Here is a 25,066-nt window from a genome sequence, read left to right as displayed (position 1 = left end):
AAAATTCCTAAATACCATTTTTGGGGCCCAGTCCTAACTAACATTTTTGGGGGCACCCCAAAACACCCAATTGGTGGTTTCAAGATCCCCCAAAACACCCGATTGGTGGTTTCAAGACCCCCCAAAATCCCCAAATGACAGTTTCAAGGTACCCCAAAGTTCCTAATTGGCGGTTTCAGGGAACCCCAAAAAATCTTAATAGCATTTTTGGGGCCCAACCCTAACTAAGTTTTTGGGTCACCCCCTTACTTCTGATTGGCGGTTTCAAGACCCCCCAAAATCCCTAATGATGGTTTCAAGGCACCCCAAAGTTCCTAATTGGAAGTTTCAGGGCACCCCAAAAGTCCGAAATACCTGTTTTGGGGCCCAGTCCTAACTAACATTTTTTGGGCACCCCAAAACACCCGATTGGCGGTTTCAAGACCCCCCGAAATCCCCAAACGACGGTTTCAAGGCACCCCAAAGTTCCTAATTGGCGGTTTCAAGGCACCCCAAAAAAATCTTAATACCATTTATGGGGCCCAACCCTAACTAAATTTTTGGGGCACCCCCCCTTGCTCCTGATTGGCGGTTTCAAGACCCCCCAAAATCCCCAAATGACGGTTTCAAGGCACCCCAAAATTCCTAAATACCATTTTTGGGGCCCAGTCCTAACAGATATTTTGGGGACACCCTCATGCTCCTGATTGGCGGTTTCAAGACCCCCCCAAAACCCCCAAATGACAGTTTCAAGACCCCCCAAAACCCCAAAATGACAGTTTCAAGGCCCCCCAACCCCCCTGACCAGGGCGCTTTTCAGCCCCCCCAACCTCTCATCGCCCCTTTCACCCCCACACCCCCAAAATGACCCCCCCAAACCCTCACCCCCCCAAAAAAAATTTTTGGCCCCCCCCCCCAACCTATTTTTGGGGTCCTCCCCCCTTTTTTTTAATTTTTTTAATATTTTTTTTACCCCTTCCCCCCCCGCTGAAAAAAATCCCCGAATCTCCCTGAAGTAACGGGGGCTGGGGGGGGCCGGGGGGGTCCAAATTTTGGGGGGCGGCGGCGGCGGCGGTGGGGGGGGGCGGGGTCGTCGTCCCCCCAGAGTGGGGGAGGGGGTCCCCAAAGTTCTTGGGGTGGGGGGGTGCTTTGGGGTGTCCCCCCTCCCCGGAGGAGGAGCTGCTGGCACAGGAGCCCCCCCACCAGCATCAGGGCCCCCCCCAGCGCCCCCAGCCCCACCATGGCCCCCAGGCAGCGCCCGCAAATTTGGGGGGGGCACTCGGGGATGGGGGGGGGGGGCGGGGGGGGGGGCAGGGTTGTGGGGCGCCCCATAACCCCCGGGACCCAAAATAGGGTCAGGGTCAGGGCCCAAGGGGGGGGCATTTTTTGGGGTGGGGGGGGGGGGTTGTGGGGTTTGGGGGGGGGTCTACGGGGTTTGGGGGGGGGGTCTATGGGGCTGGAGGGGGGGTTATGGGGTTTCTATGGGGCTGGGGGGGGTCTATGGGGCTGGGGGGGGTTATGGGGTTTCTATGGGGCTGGGGGGGGTCTATGGGGTTTGTGGGGTCTATGGGGCTGGGGGAGGGTATATGGGGTTTTTGGGGCTGGGGGGGGTCTATGGGGTTTGGGGGGGTCTATGGGGCTGGGGGGGGTCTATGGGGCTGGGGGGGTTATGGTGGGTTTCTATGGGGCTGGGGGGGGTGTATATGGGGTTTCTATAGGGTGGGGGGGGGCTCTATGGGGTTGGGGGGGCTCTATGGGGCTGGGGGAGCTCTATGGGGCTGGGAGGGGGGTCTATGGGGTGAGGAGGGGGCTATGGGGTTCCTATAGGGCTCTATGGGGCTGGGGGGGGGTTATGGGGCCGGGGGGGCTATGGGGCTCCTATAGGGCTCTATAGGGGCCGGGAGGGATCTATGGGGCTGGGGGGGGTTATGGGGCCGGGGGGGGGGCTTATGGGCCATGTTGACCTTTAGGGGTGATGCTGCGGCCTATGGGGCTGGGTTTTTTTTGGGGGGGGGGCACCTTCTATGGGGCAGCTTGGGGCCGGAGGGTTATGGGGTGGGGGGGGTGGGGGGGCGCGTACCTGGCTCTATGGGGCGCTATGGGGCGCTATGGGGCGCTATGGGGCGCCCCGGCCAGTCTCCGCATATGGGGGCAGGACCCCCCCCCGAAATTGGGGCCCCCCCCCCCGGCCCTATAAAGATTTTGGGGTGATTTTGGGGGGTTTTGGGGTGGTTTTTGGGAGGTTTTGGGGTGCCGGGGGGGGACTGTGGGGTCTTTAAATGGGATCCGGGGGGGTTGTGGGGGGCTATGGGGCTCCTGGGGGGGGGTTGTGGGGTCTGTGGGGGGTGAAGAAGGCTCCCAGTACCTCCCAGTACCTCCCAGTTCCCTCCCAGTACCTCCCAGTTCCCTCCCAGTTACCTCTCAGTCCCCTCCCAGTATCTTCCAGTCCTTCCCAGTACCTCCCCAGTACCTCCCAGTTACCTCTCAGTCCCCTCCCAGTATCTTCCAGTCCTTCCCAGTGCCTCCCAGTATCTCCCAGTGCCCCCCAGTACCTCCCAGTGCCTCCCAGTCTCCTCCCAGTGCCCCTCAGTGACCTCCCAGTGCTCCCAGCACCTCCCAGTCCCCTCCCAGTCCCCTCCCAGTCTCTCTCAGTGCCTCCCGGTGCCCCCCAGTTCCTCCCAGTTACCTCCCAGTCCTTTCCCAGTCCCTCCCAGTGCATCCCAGTCCCCTCCCAGTACCTACCAGTGCTCTCCAGTCCCTTCCAGTTACTTTCCAGCCCCTCCCAGTGCCCCTCAGTGACCTCCAAGTCCCCTCCCAGTGTCCCCCAGTACCTCCCAGTACCTCCCAGTCCCTCCCAGTCCCCTCCCAGACCCCTCCCAGTCCCTCACAATCCCCCTCCCAGTCTACCCCAGTCCCTCCCAGTGCCTCCCAGTCCCTCCCAATCCCCCTCCAGTCTACCTCAGTCCCTCCCAGTCCCTCCCAGTGCCCTCCCAGTGCCTCCCAGTCCCTCCCAGTCCCCCCAAAAAAGACCAGGCCGAGGTGGGGCTGCAGCACAAAGCGTCTAATCCGGCCCCGGGTTGGGGGCTGGAGGCCAGGGAAGCTTGGGGGGGGGGGGGGGGGGCGAGCTTAGGGGGCTGGAGGACCAAGTTGGGGGGCTGGAGGACCGAGTTGGGGGGCTGGAGGACCCTCTCCAGAGCCAGAAGATGGCTCCTGGAGGTCCTCCCGGAGGCCAAATTTGGGATTTTGGAGGCCTGGAGAAGCCTTTTTGAGGCCAAATTTGGGATTTTGGAGGCCCAGGAGATCCTCGCCGAGGCCCGATGATGGATCCTGGAGGTCCTCGAGATCCTCCTGGAGGCCAAAATCAGGATTTTGGAGGCCTGGAGAAGCCTTGAGGCCAAAATTGGGATTTTGGAGGCCCAGGAGATCCTCCTGGAGGCCAAACTTAGGATTTTGGAGGTCTGGAGAAACTTTTTGGAGGCCAAAAGAGGGATCTTGGTCTGGGGAAGCCTCCTCAAGGCCCGATGATGGATCCTGGAGGTCCAGGAGATCCTCCTGGAGGCCAAAATTGGGATTTTGGAGGCCTGGAGAAGCCTTTTTGAGGCCAAAATGGGGATTTTGGAGGCCAGGCGAGGACTCGACCTCCACGGAAGCCTCCCTGGAACCACCGGCGTCCCCCACACCACCGAGGTCCTCCCACGAATCGTCCTCGTCCCCCCCCGGGGACTCCCCAAAATCCCCGTAGAGGCTCCCGCCTTCCTCCTCCTCCTCCTCCTCCTCCTCTTGCTCCTCTTGGGTGGGCCAAGTCACGGGGCCATCGCTGGGCCTCGGCGGCCAGTGGGAGAAGCGGTAGAGCCCCCCGTTATTTCGGGGGGGCTGCGGGACGTAGTCCAAGCAGAGGGGCCCCCCCAAACCCGGCCCGCACGCCGCTAGGTAGCTAAATCTGAGGCGCCCCTTCCCGGCGAAGCAAACGACCTCGCGGGTCCCCCCGGCCTCCACGGGTTGGGTGCAGGTCCCCAAATGGTCGTCGTCCCACCCGTTGTCCCGGTCCCACACCTCCACCTTGAACTGGGCGCCGGGGACGAGGTCGAGGACCCCCAACTCCAAGCGCGCCCCCCATCTCGGGTGGTTGTTGTTCCACACCGGCGCCGTCTGCGCCCGCCGGCCTCCCAAAAACACCCGGACGTAGGCGTCGGTGGCCGAAAAGAGGTCCCCCCGCCACCCTTGCCCCTCTTGCACCAACACCGTCACCCGCGCCATGCCCCGGTGCCGCGAGCAGCAACCGGCGGTGACGGCGGCGTTGGCCGGGCAACTGCATTGGCAAGGGCCTACAAGATGGCCACCGCCGGCGCAGGCCTGGCTACAATTAGCCCGCAAGGCCCGCCAGGAGATGTAGTGCCTGATGGCCGCCCGTAACGCCCCGTGCCTCTTGTCGGATTTGGGCACCAGGGTGTGGAGGGAGCGGACGTTGGCGGCCACCAGGCCGGGGAAGCGGGGTAGGCCCTGCAGCCATTTTGAGTAGGCCTCGGGCCTACCATAGACGACGTCGCCATGATCCTCGCCGCCTTCCACGTCCACCAGCCGCTCGTTGAAGACTTCGTTGAAGCTGGCGTTGCCTCGGTTGCTCGCCCGGGCTTTCCTGCAGGCTTCGGTCATGGCTTGGAGCTGGACGGGGCCGACGTTGGCGGACATTTCCACCCTCAAGCAGTCGGCCACTTCCTGGGAGCTCATCCCCGCCATGGTGGCCTGGCAGGTGCGGATGGCGGTGACGGCGCGCAGGCGGCCCCCCAGTTGGGCCGACTGGATGTAGTGGGTGCCGTAGGCGGCCAGGAGCTCGCCGTAGTCGGCGGCGGTGTCCGGGGTGAAGTGGGGGGGCAAGGCCTTCACGGCCCGCAGGAAGTGGGGGGACGGATGGGGAGGGGTGGTGGCCGAGATCCTGTCGGGGGGGGGGATAGAAGGAGAGAGGTCAATGGGGTGGTTTGGGGGTCTATGGGGTGACTGGGGGGGTCTGTGGAGTGGTTTGGGGGTCTATGGGGTGACTGGGGGGGGGTCTGTGGAGTGGTTTGGCGGTCTATGGGGTGACTGGGGGGGGTCTGTGGGGTGGTTTGGGGGTCTATGGGGTGTTGGGGTGGTCTATGAGGTGATGGGAGGGGGGTCTGTGGGGTCGTTATGTGGTCTATGGGGTGATTGGGGGGTCTATGGGGTGATTGGGGTGGGGTATGGGGTGATTGGGGGGGGTATGGGGTGATTGGGGGGCTGTTGAATGGATCTATGGGGTGTTGGGGTGGTCTATGGGGTGATGGGAGGGGGATCTGTGGGGTCGTTATGGGGTCTATGGGGTGATTGGAGGGGGTCTATGGCGTGATTGGGGGGTCTACGGGGTGTTGGGGTGGTCTACGGGGTGATTGGGGGGTTATGGGGTGTTGGAAGGGTCTATGGGGTCGTTGGGGGGTCTATGGGGTGATTGGAGGGGGTCTATGGGGTGATTTGGGGGTTTTATGGGGTGATTGGGGGGGTTATGGGGTGATTTGGGGGGTCTACGGGGTGTTGGGGGGTCTGTGGGGTGCTATGGTGGTCTGCAGGGCACTATGGGGGTACTGGAGGGGGCAATGGGATTTGACGGGGGTCTCTGGGAGGCTGTGGAAGAGGAGATGGTGGAGAAGGGATGAAGATGATGGAGGAGACAGAAGAGGGATGGAGATGAAGATGATGGAGATGATGGAAGAGATGAAGATGGAGGAGATGGAGGAGATGAAGAAGATGAAGATGAAGAAGATGGAGGAGATGGAAGAGATGGAGAAGATGAAGAAGATGAAAAAGATGGAGATGAAGAAGATGGAGGAGTTGAAGAAGATGAAGATGAAGAAGATGAAGAAGAAGGAGGAGATGAAGGAGATGGAAGAACTGAAGAAGATGAAGATGAAGAAGATGGAGGAGATGAAGGTGAAGATGAAGAAGATGAAGGAGATGAAGGTGAAGATGAAGAAGATGGAGGAGATGAAGAAGATGAAGATGAGGAAGATGGAGGAGATGGAGATAGAAGAGATGGAGATGAAGGAGATGAAGGACATGGAAAAGTTGAAGAAGATGAAGAAGATGGAGGAGATGGAAGAATTGAAGATGAAGAAGATGAAGAAGATGAAGAAGATGAAGGAGATGGAAGAGATGAAGAAGATGAAGATGAAGATGAAGAAGATGAAGAAGATGGAGGAGATGACGAAGCCGATGATGATGAAGGAGGGCAGAGGAGGAAGGCCCCCACCACTCCCCAGTACCCACCAGTAGCGCACGCACTGGATCTCGGTGCTGGCGAAGCTGTAGCGATCCTCCCTCTGCCGCTGCATCCCAAATTCGGCCACCCGCGAGTGGGACCCGGCCACCGTCACCGTCCCCCCGACCCCCGGCTTCGGTGCCACCCCCAAACCCACCTCCCACTTCCGGGCCACCTCCTCGGTTTTGGCCACCATCGTCCCCAGCGCCGACGTCCCCTCGGCCACCGTGGTCCTCCACTTGAGCTTGTTGCCCACCCGCCACTTGGCGACCCCCGGGGGGAGCCGGAGGGGGCTTCCGCCTTGCAAGGGGTCCCGGCAGATAACGCAGGGTCCCTTGGGGGTCCCGGGGGGTCCCAAAATATCCAGGGCTTGTCCCTCCGTTGGGGTCAAGGTGGTGACGTCCAAGCCCGAACCCAAAATGTCGATGCCGGGGACCGGGGGGACGTCGCAGGCTCGCCCCACGGCGCGGTGGCAGCGGGGGTGGCACGGGGGGAAGAGGAGGAGGAGGGGGAGGAAGGCCCGGAGGGGGAGGGAGGGGGGGACAGGGGGGCGGTGGTGGTGGTGGTGGCGGGGGAGGGGACATCGCGGTGGTGGCGGTGGTGGTGGTGGACCTGTGGGGAGAGGGGAGGAGGGGGTGAGGAGGGGGACGTGGAGATGGTGGGGGGGACGTGGGGATGGGGACAAGGACAAGGGGATGGGGACATGGAGGTGGGGATGGGGACATGGGGACAAGGACATGAAGATGGGGACGTGAAGATGGAGATGGGGACAAGGACACAAGGATGGGGACATGGAGATGGGGACAAGGACCTGAAGATGGGGACAAGGACGTGGGGACAAGGACAAGGGGATGGGGACAAGGACGTGGGAACAAGGACATGGGGACAAGGACATGGTGATGGGGACATGGAGGTGATGGTGGGGACGTGGTGATGGGGACAAGGAGATGGGGACATGGACCTGAGGATGGGGACAAGGACGTGGTGATGGGGACATGGACGTGGTGACGGGGACATTGTGATGGGGACAAGGAGATGATGGTGGGGACATGAAGATGGGGACAAAGACGTGAGGGTGGGGACAAGGACATGGGCATGGGGACATGAAGATGGGGACAAGGAGATGGTGATGGGGACAATGACACAAGGATGGGGACAAGGATGTTGAGATGGGGACAAGGACACGAGGATGGGGACAAAGACATGGAGATGGGGACAAGGACATGAGGATGGGGACGAGGAGATGAGGATGGGGACATGGTGATGGGGACAATGACACAAGGATGGGGACAAGGACCTTGAGATGGGGACAAGGACACAAGGATGGGGACATGGAGATGATGGTGGGGACGTGAAGATGGGGACAAGAACCTGAGGATGGGGACAAGGACATGAAGATGGGGACAAGGACATGGGGACAAGGATATGGTGATGGGGACAAGAACATGAAGATGGGGACAAGGACATGGTGATGGGGACAAGGACGTGGGGATGGGGACAAGGACGTGGGGATGGGGACAAGGAGATGGTGATGGGGACATGAAGATGGGGACAAGGACCTGAGGATGGGGACAAGGACACGAGGACGGGGACATGGAGGTGGGGATGGGGACATGGGGACAAGGAGATGGTGATGGGGACAAGGAGATGGTGATGGGGACGTGGAGATGGGGACAAGGACCTTGAGATGGGGACAAGGACACAAGGATGGGGACATGGAGATGATGGTGGGGACGTGGTGATGGGGACAAGAACCTGAGGATGGGGACAAGGACATGAAGATGGGGACAAGGCGATGGGGACATGAAGATGGGGACAAGGACATGGGGATGGGGACAAGGACGTGAGGATGGGGACAAGAACGTGGGGACAAGGTCATGGGGACAAGGATATGGTGATGGGGACAAGGACGTGGTGATGGGGACAAGGAGATGGGGACAAGGACATGGGGATAGGGACAAGGACACGAGGACGGGGACATGGAGGTGGGGACGGGGACATGGGGACAAGGACGTGGTGATGGGGACAAGGAGATGGTGATGGGGACGTGATGATGGGGACAAGGACACGAGGATGGGGACGGTGACGTGGTGACGGGGACGTGGAGGTGACAGTGGGGACGTGATGATGGGGACACGAAAGTGCCACCGTGGCCGCAGGGCTGGGGCCACGGGGGGGTGAAGATGGCGCTGTGGGGACAGTGACGTGGCGCCGTGGTCGTGGGGACAGGGTGACACTGACGTGGCACCGGGGGACAGGGACGTGGTGGTGGGGACGCGGTGGGGACGTGGTGGAGGTGACAAGGAGGACGTGGGGATGGGGACGGGGGGGTGGGGGTGGGGGGGGCGGGGGGGACGGGGGGGACAAGGGGGACATGGGGGACATGGAGGACGTCAAGGACATCAAGGACATGGAGGACATTGAGGACATGGAGGACGTCAAGGACAAGGGGGACATTGGGGACATCGGGGACATGGAGGACAAGGACATGGAGGACAAGGAGGACATGGAGGATGTCAAGGACAAGGGGGACAAAGGGGACATTGGGGATGTGGAGGACATGGAGGACATCAAGGACATGGAAGATGTCAAGGACAAGGGGGACATTGGGGACATCAGGGACATGGAGGACATCAAGGACAAGGGGGACATGGGGGACATTGGGGACATGGAGGATGTGGAGGACATCAAGGACTTGGAGGACAAGGAGGACAAGGAGGACATGGAGGATGTGGAGGATGTCAAGGACAAGGGGGACAAGGGAGACATTGGGGACATCGGGGACATCGAGGACATCAAGGACATCGAGGACAAGGAGGACATCAAGGACAAGGGGGACAAGGGGGAGATTGGGGACATTGGGGACATCGAGGACATCAAGGACATTGAGGACATGGAGAACATCAAGGACAAGGGGGACAAGGAGGACGTGGAGGACATTGAGGACATCGAGGACAAGGAGGACAAGGAGGATGTCAAGGACAAGGGGGACAAGGGGGACAAGGAGGGACGTGGAGAAGATCGAGGACATCAAGGACATGGAGGACATCAAGGACAAGGGGGACAAGGGGACATTGGGGACATTGGGGACATCGGGGATATGGAGGACAAGGAGGACGTCGAGGACATGGAGGACATGGAGGACGTGGAGAAGATCGAGGACATGAAGGACGTCAAGGAGATGGAAACGGAGGCTGTGGAGGACGTGGAAGTGGAGGACGTGGAAGGGGAGGGTGTAGAGGATGTGGAAAAGGAGGCCATGGAGGACATAGAGGCCATGGAAAGGAAAGATGTGGAGGACATGGAAGACATGGAAAAGGGAGGCCATGGAGGATGTAGAGGACGCAGAAAAGGAGGATGTCGAGGACGTGGAGGCCATGGAAAAGGACAGAAAGGACACGGAGGCCATGGAAAAGGAGAACTTGGAGGACGTGGAGGCCATGGAAAGGAAAGATGTGGAGGACATGGAGGATGTGGAAGGGAGGATGTTGAGGACATGGAGGCCAAGGAAAAGGAGGACACAGAGGATGTAGAAGATGCAGAAAAGGAGGCCATGGAAGAAGACATGGAAAAGGAGGACGTGGAGGAGGTGGAGGCCATGGAAAAGGAGAACTTGGAAGACGTAGAGGCCATGGAAGATGTGGAAAAGGAGGATGTAGAGGACGTGGAGGCCATGGAAAAGGAGGACACAGAAGCCATGGAAGATGTGGAAAAGGAGGATGTGGAGGATGTGGAAGGGAGGATGTTGAGGCCATGGAGGCCATGGAAAAAGAGGACATGGAGGTCATGGAAGACATGGAAAAGGAGGACATGGAGGACATGGAACAGGAGGATGTGGAGGCCATGGAAGACGTGGAAAAGGAGGCCATGAAGGATGTGGAGGCCATGGAAAAGGAGGATGTAGAGGACGTGGAGGACATGGAAAAGGAGGACACGGAGGACGTGAAGGACATCAAAAAGGAGGCCATGGAGGCCATGGAAGATGTGGAAAAGGAGGACATGAAGGATGTAAAGGCCATGGAAAAGGAGGATGTAGAGGACATGGAGGACATCAAAAAGGAGGCCATGGAGGCCATGGAAGAGATGGAAAAGGAGGATGTGGAGGACGTGGAGGCCAAGGAAAAGGAGGCCACGGAGGATGTGGAGGACATCAAAAAGGAGGACATGGCAGCCATGGAAGACATGGAAAAGGAGGATGTGGAGGAGGTGGAGGCCATGGAAAAGGAGAACATGGAGGTTGTGGAGGCCAAGGAAGAGGAGAACATGGAGACCATGGAGGCCATGGAAGACGTGGAAAAGGAGGACACAGAGGACGTGAAGGACATCAAAAAGGAGGCCATGGAGGCCATGGAAGATGTGGAAAAGGAGGCCATGAAGGATGTGGAGGCCATGGAAAAGGAGGATGTAGAGGACATGGAGGACATCAAAAAGGAGAACATGGAGGACGTGGAAGACATGGAAAAGGAGAACTTGGAGGACATGGAAGAGATGGAAAAGGAGAATGTGGAGGACGTGGAGGCCATGGAAAAGGAGGCCACGGAGGATGTGGAGGACATCAAAAAGGAGAACATGGAGACCATGGAGGCCATGGAAGACGTGGAAAAGGAGGACACAGAGGACGTGAAGGACCTCAAAAAGGAGGCCCCAAAGGCCCCGGAGGCCGTGGAGGCCGCGCAGCTCCCTCCGTACTCACCCGCAGCCGCCTCTCCTTGTGGCCGAGCCGGGGGGGGGGCGGAGGCCCCCTTATGTCCCCCCCCCCATCCTCATGGTGGCTTCACAGCCCCTCCCCGTCCCCCCCTCCTCGGGGGGCGAAGCCCCTCGGCGCCCCCCCCACTTGAAAAAATAAGAAATTAACCAAAAATACCCCAAAAACCCCAAAGTTCCCGGCAGCGATGACTCACACCCGGGGGGGGGGGGGGGTGACATTTGTGTCACCTCCCCGCGGGGTGACACAGGATGTGGGTCACAATGGGGGGGGACATTAAAAAGGGGGGGGGTGGCGGGGACGCGAGGCGAAAATTTGGGGTGAAAAGTGCTTTATTTGGGGGTTCTCGTCCCCGTTTTGTTTTCCCCCTCCCCTTTTTGAGGTTGGGGGGGGATTTTGGGGACACCGGGGGGGATTTGGGGACACGGGGACCCGGGGGGGTCCTTGGGGACACTGTGGGGGGGGGGTTTGGGGACATTTTGGGGGCATTTTGGGACTTTTTGGGGCTGGGGGGGGCAGGAGGTAGCTCGGAGCAAGATGGCGGCGTGGTCGTGGGGCGCCCCCCCCCCAATTAAAGGGACAGGAAGTGACGTCAGTCGAGGCAGGAAGTGGGCCCCGCCCCCCTCGCCAGGGGGCGGGGCCAAGGCACCAGTGTGAGCCAATGGCGGCCGGCGGTGGGCGGGGCCTGGAGGGGAAGTGACGTCAGAGGGTGGGGGGTGGCCCAGTGCCTCCCAGTTTAACCCAGTTCAACCCAGTTCATCCCCTTAGACCCTCCCAGTCACCCCCAGTTCATCCCAGTGCCTCCCAGTTCAACCCAGTTCACTCCCCTAGACCCTCCCAGTAGCCCCCAGTTCATCCCAGTTCATCCCAGTTACTCCCAGTTCATCCCAGTCACTCCCAGTTCAACCCAGTTCATCCCAGTTCACTCCCCTAGACCCTCCCGGTCACCCCCAGTTCATCCCAGTTACCCCCAGTTCATCCCAGTGCCTCCCAGTTGGTCTCAGCGCTCCTCCCAGTCACTCCCAGTTCCCCCCCAGTTCATCCCAGTCCCCCCCAGTTGCCCCCAGTGCCCCTCCCAGTCACTCCCAGTTCATCCCCGTCCCCCCCAGTTGCCCCCAGCGCCCCTCCCAGTCACTCCCAGTTCATCCCAGTCCTCCCCAGTTACCCTCAGCGCCCCTCCCAGTCACTCCCAGTTCATCCCAGTCCCCCCAGTTGCCCACAGCACCCCTCCCAGTGCCTCCCAGTCACTCCCAGTTCATCCCAGTCCCCCCCGGTTGCCCCCAGCGCCCCTCCCAGTGCCTCCCAGTCACTCCCAGTTCATCCCAGTGCCCCCCAGTTGCCCCCAGCGCCCCTCCCAGTTCCTCCCAGTTCCTCCCAGTTCATCCCAGTTGCCCCCAGTGCCCCTCCCAGTCCCTCCCAGTTCATCCCAGTCCCCCCCAGTTGCCCACAGCGCCCCTCCCAGTCCCTCCCAGTGCCTCCCAGTGCTCCCAGTGCCCTCACCAGTCTGTCCCAGTGCTACCCAGTGGCCGCGGTGGCGGCAATGATGGCGGCGACGATGAGGACGGTGACGAAGACACAGGCGGCCACCAGCAGCTTCTTCTGCGGGGGGACAGCGGGGACGGGTTGGGGACAGGCCAGCACCCTTGGGTGCCACCACCCTTGGGTGCCCCCACCCCTGGGTGCCACCACCCTTGGGTGCCACCAACCCAATGACATCAACCCAAGTGCCACCAACCCGATGTCACCACCCTTGGGTGCCACCACCCCTGGGTGCCATCACCTGTGGGTGCCACCAACCCAGTGTCACCACCCTTGGGTGCCACCAACCCAATGTCACCACCCTTGGGTGCCACCACCCTTGGGTGCCACCAACCCAATGCCACCACCCTTGGGTGCCACCACCCTTGGGTGCCACCAACCCAATGCCACCACCCTTGGGTGCCACCACCTCTGGGTGCCACCACCCTTGGGTGCCACCAACCCAATGACGTCAACCCCAAGTGCCACCAACCCGATGTCACCACCCTTGGGTGCCACCACCCCTGGGTGCCACCAACCCAGTGCCACCACCCTTGGGTGCCACCACCCCTGGGTGCCACCAACCCAATGTCACCACCCTTGGGTGCCACCACCTCTGGGTGCCACCACCCTTGGGTGCCACCAACCCAATGACGTCAACCCAAGTGCCACCAACCCAATGCCACCACCCTTGGGTGCCACCAACCCAGTGTCACCACCCTTGGGTGCCACCACCCTTGGGTGCCACCAACCCAATGCCACCACCCTTGGGTGCCACCACCTCTGGGTGCCACCACCCTTGGGTGCCACCAACCCAATGACATCAACCCCAAGTGCCACCAACCCGATGTCACCACCCTTGGGTGCCACCACCCCAGTGCCACCACCCTTGGGTGCCACCAACCCAATGTCACCACCCTTGGGTGCCACCACCCTTGGGTGCCACCACCGTTGGGTGCCACCAACCCAATGCCACCACCCTTGGGTGCCACCACCTCTGGGTGCCACCACCCTTGGGTGCCACCAACCCAATGACGTCAACCCAAGTGCCACCAACCCAACGTCACCACCCTTGGGTGCCACCACCCTTGGGTGCCACCCGTGTCCCCCGGTGTCCCCACCCGTCGCGCCCCGCGCTGGTGCTCCCGCGCCGTCCCCAGGTGCTGGTGGCCCTTGCGCACGCAGGTCCCCGACTCCAGGATGTTCTTCTCGATGCGGTCGATCACCTCCCCCTGCGCACCAGTATAAACCAGTATAAACCAGTATGAACCAGTACAGACCAGTATGAACCAGTATAGACCAGCAGGAGTCAATATAAAACTCATTATGAACCAGTATGGACCAGTATCAGCTAGTAGTATGGGCCATTAGGCATCAGTATGGATGAGCATGAACCAGTATGGACCAGTATGAACCAGTATGAACCAGTACAGACCAGTATGAACCAGTATGGACCAGTAGAAGCCAATATAAAACCGATTATGAACCAGTATGGACCAGTGTCAGCTAGAAGCATGGGCCATTAGGCATCAGTATGGATGAGCATGCACCAGTATGGACCAGTATAAACCAGTACGAACCAGTATGAACCAGTACAGACCAGTATGAACCAGCATGGACCAGTAGGAGTCAATATAAAACCGATTATGAACCAGTATGGACCAGTATCAGCTAGAAGCATGGGCCATTAGGCATCAGTATGGATGAGCATGAACCAGTATGGACCAGTATAAACCAGCATGGACCAGTGTAAAACAGTACGGACCAGTAGGAACTAGTATGGACCAGTATGAACCAGTATAATCCAGTACAGACCAGTACAGACCAGTACAGCTGCCCAGGACACTGCTGTACCCTCCCAGTGCCTTCCCAGTTCCCTCCCAGTCCATTCCATTCCCCCCCAGTCCCCTCCCAGTCCCTCCCAGTGCCCCCCAGTCCCTCCCAATCCCGTCCCACTCCCTCCCCAGCCCCTCCCAGTGCCCCCCAATCCCCTCCCAGTCCCTCCCAGTCCCTCCCAGTGCCCTCCAGTCCCTCCCAATCCCCTCCCAGCCCCTCCCACTCCCTCCCCAGCCCCTCCCAGTCCCTTCCCAGTATGCACCAGTAACCCCCAATTCCCTCCCAGTCTCCTTCCAGTCCCTCCCAGTGCCCCCTTTTCCATTCTAACACCCCCCAATTCCCTCCCAGTGCCCCCCAGTCCCTCCCAATCCCCTCCCAGTCCCTCCCAGTGACCTCCCAGTGCTCCCAGTTCCCCCACCTGCCCCTCCACGGTGGTTCCCAGTAACATGAAGAGCTCTCCCAGTTCGCGCAGGCCCCGCTCCAGTCGCAGCAGCTCCTGGTGCCGCGCCGTCACCTCGTCCAGCGCCGCCCGCGTCGCCCGCGCCGCCCCCAGCACCTGCGCCAGCACCCATGGGTGCCCCCCTGACACCCATGGGTGCCCCCGACCCCCACCCGGACCCCCCCGACGCCCATGGGTGCCCCCCCGACGCCCAGGGGTGGCCCCCCGAGACCCAGGGGTGCGCCCGTTGTCCCAGTGTCTGCGTGGTGGTGGGGTTGGGGAGGGGCACCCATGGGTGCTGCTGGGCACCCATGGGTGCTACTGGGAAGCTATGGGGCCTTCAGATGTGTATGGGTGTTATTGGGCACCCATGGGTGCTACTGGGAAGGCGTGGAACCTCCGGGCACCCATGGGTGCTATAGGGCAGGTAGTGGACCCTTGGATGTCTATGGGTGCTACTGGGCCCCCATAGGTGCTACTGGGCACCCATGGGTGCTACTGGAGCCCTGTAAGACCTTGAGGGACCCATGGGTGCTATGTGACACCCATGGGTGCTACGGGACACCCATGGGTGCTATAGGGCATCCTTGGCTCCTTTGGGTCCCTATGGGTGCCCCTGGCTACCTATGGCACCCATGGGTGCTGGGGGGGACCTATGGGTGCTATGTGACACCCATGGGTGCTATGTGACACCCATGGGTGCTACGGGATACCTATGGGTGCTATGGGACACCCATGGGTGTATGGGACACCTATGGGTGCTATGGGACACCCATGGGTGCTATGTGACACCCATGGGTGCTACGGGACACCTATGGGTGCTACAGGACACCTATGGGTGCTACTGGAGCCCTCCAGGACCTTGAGGGACCCATGGGTGCTATAGGACACCTATGGGTGCTACGGGACACCTATGGGTGCTATAGGACACCCATGGGTGCTATGGGACGCCCAAGGGTGCTATGGGACACCCATGGGTGCTATGGGACACCTATGGGTGCTATGGGACACCTATGGGTGCTATAGGGCATCCTTAGCCCCTTTGGGTGCCACCAGCTACCTATGGCACCCATGGGTGCTACGGGACACCTATGGGTGCTACGGTACACCCATGGGTGCTATAGGGCACCTATGGGTGCTATGGGACACCTATGGGTGCTATGGGGCACCCATGGGTGCTATAGGGCATCCATGGCCCCTTTGGGTGCCACCAGCTACCTACGGCACCTATGGGTGCTGGGGGGGTCGGTGGGACCTGTGCCCCCCCCCAAGCCCCCCCCCCCACCCCCCCAGCACCCTTGGGTGCCCCCCCCCCCCCCCCAGCACCCATGGGTGCCCCCCTCACGTTGGAGACGAAGACTTCGCTCTGCCCCGTCTCCAGCATCTCCTCCAGCTCCTCGTCCGTCACCGCCGAATTGCCGGCTGGGGGGGGGGCAACGAAATTAGGGGGGGGTCCCCAAAATTGGGGGGTCCCCAAATTGGGGCTTCCCCGAAATTGAGGGGGGGTCCCCAAAATTGGGGGGGGTCCGAAAATTGAGGGGAGGGTCCCAAATATTATGGAGGGGGTCCCAAATATTAGGGGGAGGTCCCAAAATTAATGGGGGGGTCCCAAAAATTAATGGGGGGGGTCCCAAAAGTTAGGGGAGGTCCCAAAATTAATGGGGGGGGTCCCAAAAATTAATGGGGGGATCCCAATTATTAGGGGAGGGTCCCAAAAATTATGGGGGGTCCCAAATATTAGGGGGAGGGTCCCAAATATTAGGGAGGGGATCCCAGTTATTAAGGGGGGGGGTCCCAAAATTAATGGGGGGTCCCAATTATTAGGGGGGGTCCCAAAATTAATGGAGGGGTTCCAAATTATTAATGGGGGGGTCCCAAATATTAATGGGGGGGTCCCAAAATTAATGGGGTGTCCCAATTATTAGGGGGAGGTCCCAAAATTAATGGGGGGGTCCCAAAAATTAATGGGGGGGTCCCAATTATTAGGAGGGATCCCAAATATTAATGGGGGGGGTCCAAATTATTAGGGGGAGGTCCCAAAATTAATGGGGGGTCCCAAATATTAGGGGGAGGGTCCCAAATATTAGGGAGGGGATCCCAGTTATTAAGGGGGGGGGGTCCCAAAATTAATGGGGGGGTCCCAAATATTATTGGGGGGGTCCCAAAAATCAATGGGGGGGTCCCAAAAATTAACAGGGGGTCCAAGCAGCAGGTGGGGGCCACCCAATTCCACCCTCACCCCCCCGACCCCTTTCCCGCCACCCCCCCCAAAGCCCCCAGGGATTTTGGGGGACCCCCCCCCGAATTATTTTTTTGGGGGACCCCTCCCCCAATTAATTTTTTGGGGGGGGGTCCCGGGGGGGGGCACCCACTGATCTGCAGCTGGCGCCGGACCCGCTCGAGGCTGCGCTGGCGGTAGCGGGCCTGGGCCGCGTGGCAGCGCCCCGTCAGCTCCAGGAACTGCTGGGACAGCACCCCGTGCTGGGGGGGGGACAAAAAATTTGGGGAGTGAGGTTTGGACCCCCCCAAAAATCCCCAAAAGGCAGCGGGGGTCCCAAAAGCCCCATTAAGTACCCCAAAATCCCGCTCTGAGGGCCCAAATTCCCACTGTGAAGGCCCAAAACCCACTTCGAAACCCCAGAATCCCACTTGTGATCCCAAAATCTAACTTGGGAACCCCAAAATCCTAATTGGGAATCCCAAAATCCCACTTGGGGACCCCAAAATCCCACTTGGGGACCCCAAAATCCTAATTGGGAATCCCAAAATCCCACTCTGAGGGCCCAAAAACCCACTGTGAAGGCCCAAAACCACTTACAGGATCTCAAAATCCCACTAAGAAACCCCAAAATCCCACTCAGAAACCCCTAAAACCCACTTATAGGATCCCAAAATCCTATTTGAGAACCCAAAATCCCATTTGGGAACCCCAAAATCCCACTCAGGGCCCAAAAATCCACTGTGAAGGCCCCAAACCCATGTATAGAACCCCCAAATCCCACTCAGAAACCCCCAAAAAACACTTACGGGATCCCAAAATCCCACTTAGGAACCCAAAATCCTAATTGGGGAACCCAAAATCCCACTTGGGAACCCCAAAATCCTACTTGGGAACCCCAAAATCCCACTCAGGGCCCAAAAACCCACTGTGAAGGCCCCAAACCCATGTATAGAACCCCCAAATCCCACTCAGAAACCCCCAAAAAACACTTACGGGATCCCAAAATCCCACTTAGGAACCCAAAATCCTAATTGGGAACCCCAAAATCCTACTTGGGAACCCCAAAACCCCACTCTGAGGGCCCAATATCCCACTGTGAAAGCCCAAAAACCACTTAAAGGATCCCAAAACCCACTTAGGAACCCCAAAATCCCACTCAGAAACCCCTAAAACCCACTTACAGGATCCCAAAATCCTATTTGAGAACCCAAAATCCCATTTGGGAACCCCAAAATCCTACTTGGGAACCCCAAAATCCCACTCAGGGCCCAAAAACCCACTGTGAAGGCCCCAAACCCATGTATAGAACCCCCAAATCCCACTCAGAAACCCCCAAAAAACACTTACGGGATCCCAAAATCCCACTTAGGAACCCAAAATCCTAATTGGGGACCTAAAAATCCTAATTGGGAACCCCAAAACCCTACTCTGAGGGCCCCAAAACCCGCTGTGAAGGCCCAAAACCCATGTATAGAACCCCAAAATCCCACTTAGAAACCTCTAAAACCCACTTATAGGATCCCAAAATCTTATTTGGGAACCCAAATCCTAATTGGGATCCCCAAAATCCCACTTGGGAACCCCAAAATCCTATTTGGGAACCCCAAAATCCTGCTCTGAGGGCCCAAAATCCCACTGTGAAGGCCCCAAACCCATGTATAGAACCCCAAAACCCCACTCAGAAACCCCTAAAACCCACTTATAGGATCCCAAAATCCTATTTGGGAACCCAAAATCCTAATTGGGGACCCCAAAATTCCACACTGAGACCCTAAAATCCCACTCTGAGGGCCCAAAAACCCACTGTGAAGGCCCAAAATCCCACCGTGAAGGCTCAAAAACCACTTACAGGATCCCAAAATCCCACTTGGGAACCCCAAATCCTATTTGGGAACCCCAAAATCCCACCTGGGAACCCAAAATCCTATTTGGGAACCTCAAAATCCCACACTGAGACCTCAAAATCCCACTTTTGGGCCTCAAATCCCACTTCAAAACCCCAAAATCCCACTTTGCGATCCCAAAATCCCACTTGGGAACCCCAAAATCCCACTTGGGGACCCCAAAATCCCACTTGGGAACCCCCAAATCCCCTTTAACCTCCCCAAAATCCCACTGGGAGACCCCAAAACCCCTACAGGGACCCCAAAACCCCACCTGGATGCCCTAACCGCCCCTAAAACCCCATTTTTTCCCAAAATCCCCTTTAACCCCCCCCCACCTCCCCCTCACCCCCCCACATCACCCCCAGGCCCCCAAAAAACCCCAAACCCCCCAAATTTCACCAAATCCCCCAAACCCCCTTTTCCTCCCCAAATCCCCCCTTTTACCCCATAAACCCCTCTTTTTTCCCCCCAAATCCCTACTTTTTCCCCCCAAATCCCCTTTAACCCCCCCCCCACCTCACCCCCAGGCCCCCAAAAAACCCCAAAACCCCCCAAATTTCACCCAAATCCCCCCCAAATCCCCCAAACCCCCTTTCCCCCTCTTTTTTCTCCTTTTTACCCCCTAAAACCCCCCTTTTTCCCCCCAAATCCCCCTTTAACTCCCCCACATCACCCCTAGTCCCCCAAAAAACCCCAAAACCCCCCAAATTTCACCAAATCCCCCCCAAATCCCCCAAACCCCTTTCCCCCTCTTTTTTTCCCCTCTTTTACCTCCTAAAATCCCCAAATCCCTACTTTTTCCCCCCAAATCCCCCTTTAACCCCCCCACCTCACCCCTCAGCCCCCCAAAAAACCCCAAAACCCCCCAAATTTCCCCCAAATCCCCCCCAAACCTGCGTTCGCTTCACCCTGGCCCCGATGGTGTTGCGGTTCTCGTCCTCCTCCTCCTTCCCCGGCTCCAACCCTATAGAAATTTTTTTTGGGGGGGGGTCAAATTTTTTTGGGGGGGAGTCAAATTTTTTTGGGGGGGGGGTTCAAATTTTTTTTGGGGGGGGATTTTGGGGTCTCGCCTTTGAGGCGGGCGCCGATGTCCCGGGTCAGCTGCTGGATCTCCTCGCGCAGCGCCTGCAGGTCCCGCTTCAACCCTGGGGGGGGGACAAAAAATCCTAAAAGACCCCCCCCAAAATACCCTTCCCCTATAGCTTGACCCTTCCCCTATAGCTTGACACCTCCCCTATAGGTTTGCCCCCTCCCCTATAGGCTGCCCCCCCCCAAAATGCCTTTATCTCCTCCCCAAACTGCCCCCCAAAAACTCCTCGTGCCCTCCCCCAGGTACCCCCCCGGCCCCTATAGATCCCCTATAGACCCCCCTATAGCCCCTATAGCCCCCCCCATGGACCCTATAGCCCCCTATATCCTCCCCTATAGCCCCCCATAGACCCCCTATAGCGCCCCCTATAGCCCCTATAGACTCCCCCTAAAGCCCCTATAGCCCCCCCCATGGACCCTATAGCCCCCTATAGACCCCCTATAGCCCCTCCATAGCCCCTATAGATCCCCTATATCCCCCCATAGACCCCCTATAGCCCCCTATAGCCCCCCCTATAGCCCCTATATCCCCCTATAGTCCCCTATATCCCCCCTATAGCCCCTATAGACTCCCCATAGCCCCTATAGCCCCCCCTATAGCCCCCCCAAATGGACCCTATAGCCCCCTATAGCCCCTATAGACTCCCCTATAACCCCTATAGACCCCCTATAGCCCCCCCATATCCCTCCTATAGCCCCCCTATAGTGCCCGCTATAGCCCCTATACCCCCCCATAGCCCCTATACCCCCCCCATAGACCCTATAGCCCCCTATAGCCCACTGTAGACCCCTATAGCGCCCCCTATAGCCCCTATAGACCCCCTATAGCCCCCCATAGCGCCCCCTATAGCCTCTTTAGACCCCCTATATCCCCTATAGCCCCCTCCCACGGACCCTATATCCCCCTATAGCCCCCCTATAGCCCCTATAGACTCCCCTATAGCCCCCATAGTCCCCTATAGCCCCCCTATAGCCCCTATAGACCCCTATATCCCCCCATAGCCCCCCTATGGCCCCTATAGACTCCCCTATAGCCCCCATAGACTCCCTATAGCCCCCCCTATAGCCCCTATAGACCCCCCCCCAGACCCTATAGTCCCCTATATCCCCCCTATAGCCCCCCCGGACCCTATAGCCCCCCTATAGCCCCTATAACGCCCCTATAGACCCCCTATATCCCCCTATATCCCCCCTATAGCCCCTATAGACCCCCCCCATAGCCCCTATAGCCCCCCCATGGACCCTATAGCCCCCTATATCCCCCCTATAGTCCCCCATAGACGCCCTATAGCCCCCCATATAGACCCTATAGACCCCCCCCATAGCCCCTATAGCCCCCCCCATGGACCCTAAAGCCCCCTATAGCCCCTATAGACTCCCCTATATCCCCCTATAGCCCCCCCATAGCCCTTATAGACCCCCCCACGGACCCTATAGCCCCTATAGACTCCCCTATAGCCCCCCATAGCCCCCTATAGCCCCCCCATAGCCCCCCTATAGCCCCTATAGACCCCCTATAGCCCCCCCTATATCCCCTATAGCCCCTCCATAGCCCCTATAGCCCCCGTATAGCCCCCTATAGCCCCCCTATAGCCCCCCATAGCCCCCCTATAGCCCCTATAGCCCCCCCTATATCCCCCTATAGCCCCCCTATAGCCCCTATAGATCCCCTATAGCCCCATAGCCCCCCTATAGCCCCTATATCCCCCTATAGTCCCCTATATCCCCCTATAGCCCCCCCCAAAGCCCCTATAGACCCCCTATAGACCCTATATCCCCCCCCCATAGCCCCTATAGCACCCCCTATAGACCCCCTATAGCCCCTATATCCCCCCCCATAGCCCCTATAGCGCCCCCTATAGACCCCCTATAGCCCCCCTATAGCGCCCCCTATAGGTCCCCCCACCATCGTCGGGCAGGGGGTGCCGAGCACGGCCTCCTGCTGCTGCTCCAGGGCCCCCAATTTCTCCTCCAGCGCCCGCAGCGCCGCCCGCACGGCCTGGGCCTGCATAATGATATGCAAATTAGATGCTAATTAGTCTGCTAATTATATGTTAATGAGATGCAAATGAGATGTGGGGGCGGGACCCGTAGGCACAGCCCGGAACGTGGCAGCTTTGTGTGCCCCTGTGCTCATAAACAGGTCAAGACCCCAAAATTAATTATTATATGCAAATTATATGTTAATTAGGGAATAATTAGGTGATTGGGATTGCAAATAACTGGCGGGTTGTATGCTAATTATATGCAAATTGTGGAGGAAGTGGGAGGGATCGGGCACTGTCCCCTCTGTTGTGCACTCCCTGGTCATAAATATGCAAGAAACATGTTAATTACATGCTAATATATGCTAATTAATCATTGAGGATATATTACAAGGGGTATATGTGTGAAGGGATATGCAAATGAGATGCAAATCGCATGCAAATGACACGAGGGTCTCAGATACCTGCAGGTCACGCTTCTATCTGATATGCTAATGAGATATTAGGACACGTTAATTAGGTTCGGAGGGATAAATCACTCAATTAGCATGCTAATCATATGCAAATCAGGCTGATATAAGTCTACAGGATGTAATTAGTTTAATTAATTAATTAAATTTTGTGTAATTAAGCATCTTTCACCATTGTATGCCCATAATCCCTACCCCAATCCCAGCTAATTTATGTTAATTATATGCAAATCAGACACCGAATAAATTAATTGTATTGCTAATTATATGTTAATTAGGTATAGACGCTAATTAGTGCTAATTAGGCCCAGGGGGTCCACATTTCCCTCCCCCACCCCCCCATTCTTCCCCACCCCCATGCCCATAAATGACCCTGACACCTCAAAGCCACGCCCCCTGCGTTAATCACATGCAAATTAGATTCAAAATTATGCAAATCATATGCAAATCAGGGCAACGACGTAATTAGGGGGGTCTTGCACCCCCCTCCACCTCCTTTATCCCCCTCCCACCCCCCAAATATTCCCCCTAACGACGTCGTGGGTGGATAATTAAATCATATGTCAATTTTATGCAAATTTATACAAATTTATGCAAATTATATGCAAATTAGATGCGAAATAAGCCCCGCCCACCTGCAGCAGGGTCTCGGTGCCGGGGGGTCCGGGGGCTGGGGCCCCCCCACCAGGGCCACGCGCTCGTCCTCGTCGTCGCTGGGGACATCGTCCTGGGGGGGGGAGGGGGAAATTTTGGGGGGGTTTTGGGGGTTTTTGGGGTCCTGGGGGGGTCTTGAGGTTGGGGGGGGGTTGGGGAAATTTTGGGGGGATTCTGGGGGGTTTTGGGGTCCTGGGGGGGTCATGGGGGGATCTTAGTGTTGGGGGGGGCTTGGGGATATTTGGGGGGGTTTGGGGGTTTTTTGGGTCCTGGGGGGGTCGTAGGGGGGATGGGGGGGTTGGGGGGGGCTTTGGGATGTTTTGGGGGTTTTGGGGATTTTTGGGGTCCTGGGGGGGTCGTGGGGGGTGGGGGGAATGGGGGGGCTTGGGGATATTTTGGGGGGTTTTGGGGGTTTTGGGGTCCTGGGGGGGTCCTGGGGTTGGGGGAGGTTTGGGGATATTTTGGGGGGGTTGGGGGTATTTGGGGTCCTGGGGGGGTCGTGGGGGGGGGAGGATGGGGGGGTTGGGGGGGGGCTTGGGGATATTTTGGGGGGGTCCTGGGGGGGTTTTGGGGTCCTGGGGTGGTCTTGGGGTTGGGGGGGGGCTTGGAGGTTTTGGGGGACATTTGGGGGGTCCTGGGGGGTTTGGGGTCCTGGGGGGGTCTTGGGGGGTCTTGGGTTTGGGTGGGATTTTGGGGGGGTTTTGGGGACATTTGGGGGGGTTTTGGGGTCCTGGGGGGGAATTTGGGGGGGGTTTGGGTTTGGGTGGGGCATTTTGGGGGGGTCTTTGGGGACATTTGGGGGGGGTTTGGGGTCCTGGGTGGGAATTTGGGGTGGGTTTTGGGGACTTTGGGGGGGTCTTAGGGACATTTGGGGGGGTTTGGGGGGGTTTTTGGGGTCGTGGGGGGGTCTTGGGTTTGGGTGGGATTTTGGGGGGGTTTTGGGGACATTTGGGGGGGGGTTTTGGGGTCCTGGGGGGAATTTGGGGGGGGTTTGGGTTTGGGTGGGGCATTTTGGGGGGGGGTCTTTGGGGACATTTTGGGGGTCTTGAGGTCTGGGGGGTTTTGGGGGTCCTGGGGGGGTCCTGAGGGGGGGGTGAGGGGGGGATTTGGGGGGGTCTTGGGGACATTTGGGGGGGGTTGGGGAAATTTGGGGGGATTTGGGGGGGTTTTAGGGACATGGGGGGGGTCTTGGGGTCGGGGGGGCCATTTGGGGGGGGTCTTAGGGACATGGGGGGGGTCTTGGGGCCACTTGGGGGGGATTTGGGGGGTCCTGGGGGGGTCCTGGGGCCATTTTGGGGGGTCCTGGGGATATTTGGGGGGGCCGGAACCCTGAGGCGGGGCCCCGGGGGGAACCCGGCGGCTTTAGGGGGGACACCCAGGGCGCGGTGCTCCCCCGAAACGCGCCCCCCCCCCCTCCTCCTCCCCCCCCCCCCCCCCCCCCCACCTGGTGCAGTTCCCGCGTCCGGTCCCGCATGGCGGAAGGGGGGGGGGGGGGGGAGGGGGCACTGCGCATGCGCGGCCACGCCCCGCCCCCTGCCCGGGAGGATCATAGAGACGGCGGGGGGGGATCATAGAGAGGGGCGCTCTAGGATTGGAGTCCTCCAAGGGTCATAGAGAGGGATTGGAGTCCTCCAGGCATAGAGAGGGGTGCTAGAAGGGCCCCAGGGGATCATAGAGAGGGACGCTCTAGGATTTGAGTCCTCCAGGGGATCATAGAGAGGGGCGCTCTAGGCCTGGAGTCCTCCAAGCGAGTCCTCCTGGGGGGAGGAACCATAGAGAGGGGGTAAAGGGAGGCTAGAGCGTCCACTGGGGGGGGGGGGGGCTTGGGGGAGTGTGCAAGGGGGGGGGGGAGTGTGCAAATGGGGGGAGTGTGCAAAGAGGGAGCGTGGGAGGGGTTAAAAGGGGGTGAGTGTGCAAGGAAGTGTGCAAGGGGTGAGCGTGCAAGGGGGGTGTAAGGGGGTGAGTGTGCAAGGGATCGAGTGTGTAAGGAGATGTGCAAGGGGTGAGCGTGCAAGG

At 59.0% G+C, this 25,066-nt stretch overlaps 2 protein-coding genes across 2 annotated transcripts; both read right to left on the bottom strand.

Moving 5' to 3' along the window:
- Positions 1–3,099: 3,099 nt before the first annotated feature.
- Positions 3,100–6,584, bottom strand: PRF1 (perforin 1). The gene is made up of 2 exons (XM_072029508.1): positions 6,256–6,584; positions 3,100–4,912 (listed from the first exon to the last, which is right to left on the bottom strand). Exons 1-2 carry the CDS (start codon positions 6,441–6,443, stop codon positions 3,106–3,108), a joined length of 1,995 nt encoding a protein of 664 aa, XP_071885609.1. The 5' UTR covers positions 6,444–6,584; the 3' UTR covers positions 3,100–3,105.
- A 4,689-nt stretch (positions 6,585–11,273) lies between these two features.
- On the bottom strand, positions 11,274–24,561 carry LOC139999893 (syntaxin-4-like). Its single transcript, XM_072029542.1, has 11 exons — positions 24,495–24,561; positions 23,032–23,123; positions 21,848–21,946; positions 19,923–19,997; positions 19,746–19,816; positions 17,118–17,226; positions 16,091–16,167; positions 14,725–14,862; positions 13,592–13,702; positions 12,453–12,551; positions 11,274–11,637 (listed from the first exon to the last, which is right to left on the bottom strand). The coding sequence occupies exons 2-10, from the start codon at positions 23,117–23,119 to the stop codon at positions 12,468–12,470; spliced, it is 852 nt and encodes a 283-aa protein (XP_071885643.1). The 5' UTR covers positions 23,120–23,123; positions 24,495–24,561; the 3' UTR covers positions 11,274–11,637; positions 12,453–12,467.
- Positions 24,562–25,066: the final 505 nt, after the last annotated feature.

Source organism: Anas platyrhynchos, chromosome 30 (assembly GCF_047663525.1).
Source record: "Anas platyrhynchos isolate ZD024472 breed Pekin duck chromosome 30, IASCAAS_PekinDuck_T2T, whole genome shotgun sequence".
NCBI lineage: Eukaryota > Metazoa > Chordata > Aves > Anseriformes > Anatidae > Anas > Anas platyrhynchos.
Note: the sequence above shows the minus strand (reverse complement) of the source record. Positions and strands in the feature narration are given on the sequence as shown.

Excerpts from the sequence above, each read along its gene's own strand:
- PRF1 (XM_072029508.1), bottom strand. The coding sequence starts at position 6,443 with ATGGTGGCCAAAACCGAGGAGGTGGCCCGGAAGTGGGAGGTGGGTTTG. Across the intron at positions 4,913-6,255 it reads ATCCAGTGCGTGCGCTACTG|GATCTCGGCCACCACCCCTC; the intron begins GTGGGTACTGGG and ends CCCCCCCGACAG.
- LOC139999893 (XM_072029542.1), bottom strand. The coding sequence starts at position 23,119 with ATGTCCCCAGCGACGACGAGGACGAGCGCGTGGCCCTGGTGGGGGGGC. Across the intron at positions 16,168-17,117 it reads CCGGCGCCAGCTGCAGATCA|CCGGCAATTCGGCGGTGACG; the intron begins GTGGGTGCCCCC and ends CCCCCCCCCCAG. Across the intron at positions 13,703-14,724 it reads GAACCACCGTGGAGGGGCAG|GGGGAGGTGATCGACCGCAT; the intron begins GTGGGGGAACTG and ends ACTGGTGCGCAG.